The following is a 12,691-nucleotide window of genomic DNA, read 5'->3' as shown; positions in this document are numbered from 1 at the left end:
AGTAAACAAGGGACAGTGCACAATATGAGAATGTTTATCTTTCTTTTAAGCATTTACTTTAAAATAAGAATCTAATAAATAACTCTTGATAGACAGCCATATACCTTTCGGTAATTAGTTTTTACAAAGTAAACAAGGGATGACGCACAATTTGAGCACATTTATTTTTCTTATAAGCATATACTTTATAAGAATCAAGTCAATAACTCTTGATAGACAGCCATATACCCTTCGGTAATTAGTTCTTACAAAGTAAACAAGGGAATGCGCACAATATGGGCATGTTTATTTTTCTTAAAGGCAATATACTTTATAAAAATCAAATCAATAACTTTTGACAGCTGGGGATATACTTTTAAGTAATTAGTTCTTACAAGGTGGACAGGGGACTACTGGTTGCAGCAGTTTTAATATAGCTCAGCCTCGCTTATTCATCATAAAAAATGACCGTGTCCGAATCATTTCTCATGACTCGACCTAAACCTTTTTTTCTAATCCACCTCGTAATTTTCTTAACAGCTTTTTCAGAGCCAGCATTTTAGCATACTTTTTGCAAATATTTGGCGAAATTTTCGACTTCAAGTCGTCTTGTCTTTTGTTTCTTTTAGAAAAAATAGTATAAATCAATATAAAAACCGATCAAAACTAAAAAAGTGAACAGTAAAAGTTCGTTTGTTTGAATATCAAAATGGTGTTGACAACGCTTAATCTTCGTAAGTTTTTCTCTTTCATTTAATGATTTGATTTGATTTCAGTTATTTTCATTTTACCACACTTTCGATTATTTTTAAACGCGAAAGCAACTACATAATACATGTTTTTTTTATAAGCATAACGCTTATAAGCATATGAAGGCTCAGATTTGCAGAATTCCCACGCATAACATACACATATATGTCAGCCCGAAATATTTTTCAAGTTGTCATTTTTTTTATCTGTTTAAAAAGGTTTGGTAAAGGTCAAGTAAAAAAAAGACATTCCACGGCTAGCTACATTCCACTGCTCCCAAAATCTGAACAAGTTTTTATAAAATTTCTGAAATTTCACTAAAAACTTGGCTCGAGTGAATCATAAGAATGACTCATAAGCACATAATAAGCATAAGCTATGCCTGGATGCTTTAAAAACATAAGCATACACGAGCCTGACCAAGGGGCATACACTTGCTTATAAAAAAAAACATGTAGGACCCGCTCAAATTTTTTTCAGTCTATACAAAGTTTGCAAACTTTAATATTTGTCAGAACTGATATTCCATAAATATGTTAACTTCAGTTTAAGCGTCCTCAGGACTTATTGCCGTTTGTCTTCCTGCAGTTGAATGGTCCGTAATGAAAAAATAAATTTGCTTTTGTTTACGTTTTTAGTTGCGAAGGCCAAATCCAAGTAAGTGGTACCTCCTATTAAATTTATTGCCATTTGGTGTACTCTCGGGTACCTAATAGCCGAGGGGTTTGGAAAAAATCTCAAAAATTAATAAGGGGGGAATAAAAATGTCCTGGGTGGAAAATTTTCGAAAAGGAGGTTAATACAGCAGAATTAGGGGAAAAGAGTGAACTTTCAAAAAAATTTCCCAAAAATCAATAAGCGGGGAGGGGGGGTTGGAATAAGAATGTCCTGGGTGGAAAATTTTCGAAAAATTAATTAGTGGGCCCGGCTATTAGGTACCCGAAAATAAGCTTAAACGACCAGCCACCATATGATGGTCGACCGTTTTATTTTCCACAATCTACCAGGAGACTTTTAGCTTTGGAGAATCCGATTCATTGCTCCAAGTGGTTTCTTTGTCACCTGAGTTATATGATTGTACAGTACAGTTTACTGCTTTCCCTTCATTCGTAGGCGTGTAGTGGTTCGACTTGTCAGTATGGCTGGCACTGGACATTTCTACACTACAACGAAGAACAAACAGAAACCTCCACTCGAATTCTTAAAGCACGATCCAGTAGGTAAGACTTAATTAATCAACTAATAATATTTTTCTCATTAATACTGGGTTTCATTCCTGATTAAATTTGTCCTAGACAGAAATGAGCCAAAATTAATAAGGGAAATCATTTTTCCTTAGAAAAACAGTGGAGAGAGCTACTTCCCTTGCCACTCTCTTCTCCGTTTGCCACTGACATGAAGTCTGAATTATTAGTCATTATCAAATAACTTGAAATCTGTTCTAACGGTACTAAACCATACAAAATCAATTGGTCCCCAGCCCCTAGTCAATGTTTTATGTGACCCAGGAATATCTTACGCCATTGTACACTAAATATACCTATAAGAAACGTAGAACCCTCGAAAAAACAATACACAGGTTGCAAAATTAAAGTACGAAGACAAATCACGGTTTTACTCAAAATTTTCATGTGCTTGTGATAGTACATGACATTTATTTCTGATTGGTTCGAATTTATTGACACTAATAAAGTTATCAGCTGTAAGTTGTAAAGCAAGTAAGATGGGAATAAAATCACGTGAACTTTTCCGAGTAATCACATGTTTTGACTACAATTAACACTTGACACTAATTTTGCAACCCGTGTATTCGAATATTGGCCTTGACCACCTTTGTATACCTTTTGTACTTTCTGTTCATTTTGCAGTGAATAAACATGTATTATTTCGTGAACAAAAAGTGAAGAAGGGTGAAAAGAAGAGTAAGGCAGGAGGAAGGTAACCTTACCCAATCGTGAGTTTGTGACAAATTTATTTTCTCGCTTTTTTGTATATATTCCGTTTTTGTAATAAAATTTGTAATAGATTTTTAGGATTACCAATGACAATTCAGTGTCGTGTTTTTTTGGTTATGTATTTTTATCTTTTACACCAGCCTACGAGAATCATTTGCCTTCACTTTTCGAACACCAATGAACTTATTATTTCAAAATTGTGTTTAGACTCGACGAGATATATTCTTTTCAAGAGATGCTTAAGCTTACTTTAAATTAGTTCTTTGATACTGAAATTAATATTTTGTCTGGTATGCGTTTTTTAATATCAGTCGATAATATTTTTTTTTTCTTTTTTTTTTGCGTGAAAACGAACAGATACGCATCAGTGGTTTAAAGAAACAATTTCAACAAAATGTTTCAGATCTCAAGATCAATTTTGTAAAAATTTCTCATATTCTGCCTAAACTCTCAGTAATAGACGCAGATTTAATCAAAATTTACTATGTAATCAAAATATTTTTCATACTTTCGTTTTCTAACCTACTTCTTGTTTATGAAAACTTGTTTCTATGAGTTTACATATCAATCATAATGGCGTCATTTCGATGGCTTTTATTGGTCAATCTTTGGATTCTCTTGGCGTATGTCAATCTTCATGGTATGTCTCTCAATATTATTTGATGGCTTTGATATTATCATTTTTTGTCTCTATCCGCATATATTTTGTCCCAAGAGGAGCACTTAGGTTGTTGAAGACTGGTTTCTCCCCGTCAAATAATGACAAAATAGTATCTAAGCCCATTTAATATCCTATTTGCTTTGCTTTTAGGCAGGTCTTTATTTATCTAGTTTTTGCACAATGATGAGATATTTTACAATGTTCTATCTTTCAGTTTTAAATTATGACTCAGTAACAGTTTGTGATGGTGTTCTCAAAGAAATACAATGTCCCAGTGAAGAAAACATTCATGTTCTACAGGGATTTTATGGAAAATGGAGAAACCATGATTGTAAAGGTGAAAGCGTGGATCCTGATAACCTCCCCACGTGTCGTCAAGAACGATCAAAGACTTTAGGTATCGTACGTGATTTGTGTCATGGTAAAAACAGGTGCTCACTTTTAGCGGATAAGTCAGTATACGGAGAGCCGTGTCCCGATAATAAGTCTTACTTATATATGACATTTTTTTGTATGAAGAATGGACAGAAATTAAAGCATCAGAAAACGGGAAATAACGAGGAAGTTGTAACGGTACCGAGTCATGGGTTTATCATACGGGAAGAGAAAGTTCATTTAGAGGAAGATCGGAGGAAGAAGGAACGAGAAGACGCTAAACGACGGGAATTAGTCAAAATGAAAAACCCAACTTTGTTAAATCCTAATCCGAATCCAGTAATACCAAATGGAAATCGGAAATCGGATTTCCATCGGAATCAGAAGACAAAGAACTCGAATGTTTCAGCTTTAGAAATGGTTGTTAAAGAGAGTGCACCGATTTTTAGTTCAATAGAAGACGCTTTAAAAGTGGAAAACAGTTTAAAAACTGACGAAACACCAACTAAAATTGTTGAAAAGAAAACTTCCAAAAAAGCTGTCGTGAAACCGAAAGCTAAAGACACTTTATCTAAACAGACGAATTCTTCACAAGAGAATTTATTAGCGAAACAAAAGTCGATGATATTTAATTACATTTTGAAAACGGGATTACCGGCTAGAAAAAAGACAACGGAAAAGGGTGCGACCGGTAGTAAAAAAACACCGAAACAGTCTGTAAAACATACGGAAGAAGGTGCAAAGAAGAGTTTGATAAGTAGCGAGAAACATAAGAAAGTAAAGCAACCAATTATTAAAGAGACGAGCGCGGATTTGGTCATGCCAGCAGAAACTATGAAAGACCACATTGCTAAGGAGTTGGATGAAGACGGTAAGCTCCCTTATGTTTTTCAACAAGGAAATTTTTCCACTTTTTAAACAATAAATCTATTACACTGGATTCTGAGATTTTCTACGTTTTACTTTATTAATGATGAAAATATGACTCCTTTTCAAAGGAAATTCATGGACATCCATTTAAAAGGTTTGCTTTTAAATAAGATTGATATCGTTTGCATGATATGATAAGATGCGAGTTGCGAGTTACGAGTTACGAGTGGTATTTAGAACCACGAGTTGAGCAAATCTTATCTTTTATGTTCTTTTCGTTTTAGCTCAGTCACACACTTCGAACGAACATATCAGTAGCAATAAACACAACGACACAGCATCTGCAGAAAGCCAGTTGACACTTGGTCAAATGAGATCTGCAACTATTTGTAATGGTGAATCCAAAATGATCCATTGCATGCCAGAAGAAGGTATTTTGATTGGCTGAATTACCTTTCTTTCCCTACACCTAAACTCTTGACCCTAGTGTTCTAAAAGTTCTGGAATTTTTTAATTTTTCCGACATTCATTCATACTTTCTGTAAGGGGCGAAATATAAATGTCTCGCGTGGAGAGTACGGGAAAACAAGAGCAAAAGAATGAACTTTCAATATAGAATGTACTCTAAGTGGAAAAATTTGGCAAGGCGTGACTTGTTGTGTTGCCTTTTCATTTGATACGGTTAATTGAGATCGCAGGAAACGAGCAAATTTATTGTTAAATGTATTTTACTTTTTAGAATTTATGATTATTTAAAAACCTTTCTTCCCAGGTATCAAAATCCAAGATGCTTTCTACGGTAAACGAACTGGGGAAGATTGTCACGGTAAAATGTCGTACAGAGATGACGCGCCCACTTGCTCCGCCTTGGACGCGCGGGCGAACGTAGAAGAAGCGTGTAATGATAAACAATCTTGTCTCCTAACAGCGGACGAAAACACGTACGGTAAATCTTTATGCCCGCACGTTAACAAATATCTTCAGTTAAAGTACGCATGCGCGCCACTCGATGATGACATCATATCAAAAGATACGAGACCGAAATATGATGGTGTGGAACTTTCACCTCAATTGAATGAAGAAGAGGAAGCGGTTAGTCGAACATTACAAGAATTAGGTGAGTTGATGCTATCATTCAAAGTTTGTAAGAATCCGATTTGAGAGATGTTTATAAATTTATAATCTAAAGGAATTTTTTTTGTTGAAGAAATTTCATTAGAGTTATCTAGTTTTTTTTCAAATATGATATCACCCTTTTCCATATGTAAGCCAACCCATCTTTGTGAGTGTTAAGTAATTTAAATGTTTCTTTCTAGTTCGGTCATGCAACCATCATCCCCTACGTATGTTCTGGAAAGATTTACTTGTATCATTCCTAATATTTATTTTCAGCTCGAACGAACAGCACCGAATTGTTATGCAACGGTGAAAAGAAAACCATATCTTGTCAAAGAGATCCGGGAGTTGCCATCCTATATGCTTTTTATGGAAAACAGACCGGTATGGATTGTCGAGGCAAGTTGAATTATCGAGATGATATTCCGGATTGTAGTAACCCGCGTGCGTTGGAGACAATCAAGTTATTGTGTGAAAATCAAAAATCGTGTGAAATAGCAGCGGAAAGCCCGCTTTTCGGTAAAGAAGAGTGTAATGGAATTAATAAATATTTAGAGGTGACTTGGGCTTGCTAAGCATTCTGGTATATGTAAACAAATTGAGAGTGATCGATTTCTTGATTGACATGGAAATGATGAGTGTACCTCATTTTTATCGGTATAACTCTGATCATTAAAGAAAAGACAGAATGACGAGGCTCAATAAATTTGAGACTGTTCTTAGCTCTATACATGTCACATGGCTAATTTAATCCCAACAAGTATAAGATATTATTGAAAAGATTGATAAAGAGAAAGAGCTTTGGAAGCAAGCTCAATTTAGAAACAATTCAACAATAACTGAATTTTTGAAACAGGACTAAACCACAATTTTCATTTTGTACTACTGTAAAATCGATGAAAATTTCATCGAAAATAACCGCAGAAATGAGTAGTAGTGTGGTGAATGAATACTAAATTGTTCTTCCAAAATCATGTTTTTCATATGACGTGATGATTATATGAATGGTATAGAAAAAATGGAGAAAATAAATGACTGATTTTGCTCATTTTTATATAAATGGTTTTGTACACAGAATTCTAGAATACAGTTGTTAGCTGCTTTAAAAGGGCTTGATATGTGCTGTTTCAGGCCTGGCGGAGCGTGTAGACTTTAGAGACTTCAGCCTCCCCACTTTTGAGCAAATTAGATTTTTTTCTCAAACTCCTAGCGAATTTTATCTCATTTGAGCCTTCAGGGGAGGTTGTTCTGCCGGTCCTGTGTTTGCTTTCACAGTTTTTGTTTTATTGTCGGTGATGTCATCAATCGGAAAACATTTTATTTTTCCAACTGGTATCATATTACAATATAGACTTGGTATCTCTTTTAGGCAAGTAGTGTGATAATTCCTTTTTAGGGGCAATTCCGAAACTAAATATAGATAACAAACACGTAATTTGCCTCCTCCAGTCTCTTGAAAGGGTAAAGGTATTATTATTATTATTTATCTGGCACAACATCACGGCGGTGTATTATAGGTATTTAATATGATAAGGGAATGGAGTAAGAGCCACTCAGGTGATGGAAAAACACGATTATTAGATTTAAGCTTGGCGAGTTGAAGTGCAGAATTGTTAAGTATTTGCACTATGGATTATACAGTATTTAGACCTTTCTGCTATATGTATATGTATCTAATATTGTTTCGTTTGCTCTCCTTGTGGTCTTTCTGTAGGTGTTCTTTGTTTTTAGACCGTAGAGTTGCAGAATACAGATCATTATTGCCTGAGAAAAAGTTCTTTCCAGAAATTGGCCATTATGACACAGTCAACTAGCTTAACTCAAAGGTTTTCAGCATTGCCAGTTAAAACATTGGTCCCCTAAAAGTCTGGATAGTGTTACCTTTCCTCTGTAAATACTGTAACCTTTTAAAAAAAAATTTGGCGCTTATTTTTAAAATCGTTAGAGCGTCAACTGTAGCTTTGTGGACGTGGTCTGAAATTTTTTATAATCTTTCAGATGAGGATTAAGATACAGAGTATAGTGTAACGATGTGCGAAATATTCAGGATTATGTTTAAACTTTTCGATATTCATATCACTGGCGCTTTATTCAAATGAGGTGCTGCTTGAATGTTAGTTTTTGTATGTGGTTCTAAATTCTCTTCAAAAAGGCAGCACAGTATAGTTTTATCTAAATTAATCGAGGTATCTTTTCAGATCAGATTCAAATCCACTTCTTACTTTTCAAAATCTACTGAATCTGAATCCTACAATAACTTATATTTTTGTATGATTTTCACCAGGCAAAATATCAACTATTTTGCGACACATTTGTTTGTTTAATGGACAGTGCAAGGATATACGCGATTATACGGTTTGAGCGTTGTAGATTTATGTAACCTGTAACACTTATATGGTCATTCGTGGTCATCTTTTGAAAGCATAATTTATGTTTGTTTCATCACAGTAGCCTCTATTGACGAGGTGTTAGGTGAACGAAATAAGTTGTTACTTTAATACGTAAGCGTGCCGTTGTGTTAACGTGAATTCAAAAACGAAGTGTTGCTCAGGTGCGAAGTTATTGTTTTTATGACCATATAAAGATTTCTATCGAATGGTGTTATTTGTGAGCGGAATAGGTTTTTAGAGATGGGAAGTCAAATTTTATTTTGTTACATATTCATGACGTGAAGTTTTGGAGCTAGAATAATATTTTTGTTTAAGTTTTTTCGATTGAAGTTTAGCGCTTCTTTCCTGGATTCTTAGCCTTGGTTGAACTTGAATGAACTAATATTGTGTACCGCAGTAGTCAATAATTTTTACGTTTCTCGCAGGAACAGAGACTTATTGAAAAACACGAAAAATTTATTGGGTGTCTACTGCGATTATAAGTTCTGCGAAATGCATTTTACTATAAATTCTCGAGAACTCCTAGGTAATAGAAAGAATTTTGACAAAAAGTGGGTGTCAACCGCGAAAATTAGTTTCGCAAAAAATGCCAGTTTTATACCCTCGCACCACGAAAATAAGTTTTCTTTTAAGGTGCCAGTTTTTGTATATGTTTGTACAGGAAAGCGCAACAGTCAGTTTTCGTGTTGCGTATTGACAGGAATCAGAGTTTAGGGAAGTGCGGTTTCTTTGATTCATGTTTTGACACTCCAGTTCCCAGTGCTGTGAAAGCTATATCCTTCTCTCTCTACATATACTTATAAGAACATATTGGTTGAGCAAATTTGAGAGTAACTTGATGAACTTTTAGCCTAAAGAGGGTGCTTTTAGAGGCATCATAGTTTCGATGCTACAGCCAAACCTTCTTGATGACCTAAAAAAGTTGAGGTGCAAATTGTTTTGCCTGTGGTTTGGCTGTTGTTTGGCTGTTCTTATTTTTTACATGTTGCTATATATTTTACTCACTCATTGGCTTAAGAGGGATGAAGCATTTTCTTTATAGTGACTTTAAAAAAATATGAGACTGGAGTGCATTAAAAATGAAGTCTACACGTTATTTTCATAAGAACATCCAAATTTTTTGAAGCCTTTGGATATTCTTAACTTTTTGAGTTTTAAGCCTAAAAATGTTGTTATTTTCGCTATTTTCTGAGCATTTTTGTCCATTTTCCTAAGAAATTGGGTGTTTGGAGTCAACAAAGTCTTGCTCTTAAGATTTTGGCCATCTAAGCCTCATGTTTTTATAAAAAAACGTGTATATGACGCATTTTCTTGTGATGGCATGAAGTGTGTGCTGTGTGAAGTCAAAAAGTAAAAACGTATTCGGATTTAAGTGAAAGGTTTTAGGCTTTGAGTTTGACGTGTTTGTGAAAGTGACACTTTTTTATAGGAAACATTTTTGAAGGCATTTTGGATAAGTTAGTGTCGATCCCTAGGTACACATAGTTTTATCTGAGTATGCTTGAGGCTTGTATATTTTTTGAATGCGACTTTGTTGCTTTTGTATGATTGTGTTTTTGAGAACAGTATGTAAATTAACTCTGTATGAGCAAGGTTGACGTAATATTCCTATAATTTTGCCATAACTTTCTTTTTAGAAAGTGACAAGCTTTTTTGACAATATTTACTTGACTCTCACTGCACGAAAAACTGTGATTTCCTAGTTGATTAAAGCTGTGTAAATCTTACGGAAATGTCAGGAAATTGCACATTTAATGCGCTTTACAATTTTGAGTAAATACCAAATATCCTTGAAGGGGAAATGTCTGAATGTGAAATCTCGGCACGTTCAGTAAATATGGACTATCACCATATTTGCAGAAGAAAGAAATTTCACATTTTCTGCGCGTGTAAATGTCGCCAAATTTCAAATTACTACACATTTTGAAATTAAAAAATCTTTGTAAAGATAAAGATATACAACCTTTACATGCATGACAAATCCGAAAATTTTTGCAGATATCTACAGAAAGCTTCAAAAATTTGAATTTTAATCCGTCCGAAAAATAACGAAAAAAGCGCTGAAATGCTCTTAAATGTGATTGTAAAGTTATTTCTGAAGAAGCTCAAACAGTACGCACCAAGAGGATGTAGAAAACTGTGATGAAATTAAATTCAAACATATTTATCTTTGATCGTTAAAAGAACATTTCTTTTCAGTTTTGTGAAATAAGTTATTTGAAATTGAATTAATAAAAATATCATGAACCTTTAAATAATAACAATATACAATAAGAATTTACAAGAAATTATATAAAAAATAATGTTACATATACACTATGCACTGAAAAAGAAGAAGTAGAAGAGGCTTGTTACGGTTCACCTCTTATCTGGGACTAAAAAACATCTTGGCATTTTTCAATAAAAAATAGTGCGAAAGATTTCTCAGAAGCAATTAGATTATTATTGTTAATGTGAATTCCGAAAGTCAATCCGCACACAGTGGGCAACACATGGTCAGAAAAGTATATCAAAAATCTGAAACATAATAACAAAATTTTCACAGATGTAGATGAACTAAAGTCTGTATAAAAATCCTAGTCTGGAAGTCTAATTGTTGTAACCATTTGCTAGCTTTACCTTTCAAAAAATCGATTGGTCCAGTTTTGATCATGGTTTGTTCATTATTGAATCACATGATCAAAAAACGAGCAAAAGTTTTAAGTTGCTAGCAAAGAAAGAAACAAAAAACTTTCAGATCAGGGTTAGTATAAGATATGGATAAACCAAAAAAGATTTCTCCTCATTCTCAACTTAATCTCATAGTTTGAAAGCCCAAGAACATCTCTCAGGGTAGAGAGGCATTGGTCTTGTAGAATCTTCTCCGATTTCTCTAGGAGCGGTCTGGTCTTTACCTTTCTTACTTTGATTGTCCTGAAATTTTTGGTCCAGAGCTCTTGTGAGCTGTCCGTAATATTTTGAACGCCACGGTAACGGATGCACCAAAAAATATTTCTCTTCATTTTCGTCCATGACCTCTTCATCAGACGAAACCAACTCCACAGTCAAACACTCGAGAATCGCAGGCTTTTTATCTTCTGGTATGGATGTCTTTAACTTTAAAGCAGCTTTACGATTTTTCACTTTCTGAAAAATAAGAGGGGATAGGCATTAAGGGAGGGGGTAGAGACTCGCCTGCACTTTAAAATAAAACATTTTTTTAAATAGAATTTAATAGAAAACGACCCCTTATAAATCAGAAAATTCTCAAAATGTGGCTGGACACATATATATTATAGCCAATAATTTTCAATATGTCTTACTGTAATTTTCCTTTGTCGGCTGGCAGCTTCTGAGAGGTAATGAGGGTTCTTCTTTCTCTTAAGGAAGTAATTTTTCTTCGAACGAAAATAACATATGACCACATCTGCAAAATATAATGTTTCAAATTTCAATTTAAAAGTTATGTTAGTTTTAACCAGAAAAAAAGAATTTAAGACTTCCTACTGCACAATTCCCAGACAGCTCCCCAGAGTAGTTTTGCCTGTTTTTTTGTTGTTGCTTAATTTAACCTTAAGAAGATGGCGTCAAAACAGCGAAAAAATAGCAAAAACACCTTAAAAGAGATAATATTTTCAAAATGTTTAATTTGGCGGATGGCGGAAAAAATAAATTTTGGCAGGTTTTGGTCAAATCTGCGAAAATTTCTTCCTTTAAGGTAATGAAAAATGTTTACCTCTGAAAACAGTTTCGTCAATGACCATCAGGCCTTTTATGTAATCGCGGAGAGCATTTGTTGTTGAGTCATTGTTCTCAGTGAATGGACTAAAATTGTAATAAACAACAAATTAAGAAAAAATTCCACACTCAAGGCTCAGCAACATAGGTTTTTGTGATGTATTTATTAAACAATTTTTCAACTATTTAACACTGCCACAATTCCAGGTTTTCCCTGACAGCTGGGAACTATCCGAGCCACAGTTAAAAACAACTATCAACAGTAAAATAATCTTACGTAGCATTATCAATGTATGACCAGCGCGGCGATTGATTCTTTGCCTCTTCAGTGACATATTTATAACCGTTTCTGACCATATCCTTGAAGAAAAAAAGTCTAATAATAAGAAATTAACGTCTTGAAATATTCTGTATGAAGTCACCCCAATTGATTGTTTGGATAGGGTCCTGACAAAGTGCCCGAAAAAAATTTGGAAAAAGTATTGAGTTGGAAAATACAAAACCCAAAGAGTTTCTTATAAAAACAGAACACTCAAGAGGACAGAGATGGATTTCTATTATGAACAGTTAACAATAGAAAAGACAAAGAAGCAATCCGCTAAGGAATTCTAGTCCTTCATCCAGCTCCGCTATAACATATCCCTGTTGTAAAAATGCTTTACTAATACCTTCACTTTCTTTGGCACCTTCTTCTTAATTCTTTTTTTAGCTAATTCATTGAATCTGGCCTCAAGGTTTTGTTGTCTTTGCACTAAACTATTATATTCTCTTCTATCCACTTCAATAACATCTGAAAAAGTAAGAATACTGAAATTCAAGACCAAATGAAACAGTTGAGTATTTGTTCTCAGCAGCCTACAGACCTGCATATGCTCACG

General features: G+C 34.3%; 2 protein-coding genes across 2 annotated transcripts; both read left to right on the top strand.

Annotated features, from left to right (window-relative positions):
• The first annotated feature begins 593 nt into the window (after nucleotides 1-593).
• Nucleotides 594-2,777, top strand: LOC136820135 (large ribosomal subunit protein bL33-like). The gene is made up of 4 exons (XM_067076373.1): nucleotides 594-713; nucleotides 1,368-1,386; nucleotides 1,843-1,949; nucleotides 2,598-2,777. The coding sequence occupies exons 1-4, from the start codon at nucleotides 689-691 to the stop codon at nucleotides 2,669-2,671; spliced, it is 225 nt and encodes a 74-aa protein (XP_066932474.1). The 5' UTR covers nucleotides 594-688; the 3' UTR covers nucleotides 2,672-2,777.
• A 264-nt stretch (nucleotides 2,778-3,041) lies between these two features.
• On the top strand, nucleotides 3,042-6,811 carry LOC136820134 (uncharacterized). Its single transcript, XM_067076372.1, has 5 exons — nucleotides 3,042-3,324; nucleotides 3,560-4,591; nucleotides 4,875-5,021; nucleotides 5,363-5,707; nucleotides 5,983-6,811. Exons 1-5 carry the CDS (start codon nucleotides 3,258-3,260, stop codon nucleotides 6,279-6,281), a joined length of 1,890 nt encoding a protein of 629 aa, XP_066932473.1. The 5' UTR covers nucleotides 3,042-3,257; the 3' UTR covers nucleotides 6,282-6,811.
• Nucleotides 6,812-12,691: the final 5,880 nt, after the last annotated feature.

Source organism: Clytia hemisphaerica, unplaced genomic scaffold, assembly GCF_902728285.1.
Source record: "Clytia hemisphaerica strain Z4C2 unplaced genomic scaffold, Clytia hemisphaerica genome assembly, whole genome shotgun sequence".
In the NCBI taxonomy this organism is placed as follows: domain Eukaryota; kingdom Metazoa; phylum Cnidaria; class Hydrozoa; order Leptothecata; family Clytiidae; genus Clytia; species Clytia hemisphaerica.
This window is presented reverse-complemented; position numbering and strand designations above follow the sequence as displayed.

What these genes read in the sequence shown, in the direction of transcription:
- LOC136820135 (XM_067076373.1), top strand. Translation starts at nt 689, where the DNA reads ATGGTGTTGACAACGCTTAATCTTC. An exon ending in CTTAAAGCACGATCCAGTAG is followed by an intron (nt 1,950 to 2,597) that starts GTAAGACTTAAT and finishes TTCATTTTGCAG; the next exon opens with TGAATAAACATGTATTATTT.
- LOC136820134 (XM_067076372.1), top strand. Translation starts at nt 3,258, where the DNA reads ATGGCGTCATTTCGATGGCTTTTATTGGTCAATCTTTGGATTCTCTTG. An exon ending in TAAGGAGTTGGATGAAGACG is followed by an intron (nt 4,592 to 4,874) that starts GTAAGCTCCCTT and finishes TTTTCGTTTTAG; the next exon opens with CTCAGTCACACACTTCGAAC. An exon ending in TCGAACATTACAAGAATTAG is followed by an intron (nt 5,708 to 5,982) that starts GTGAGTTGATGC and finishes ATTTATTTTCAG; the next exon opens with CTCGAACGAACAGCACCGAA.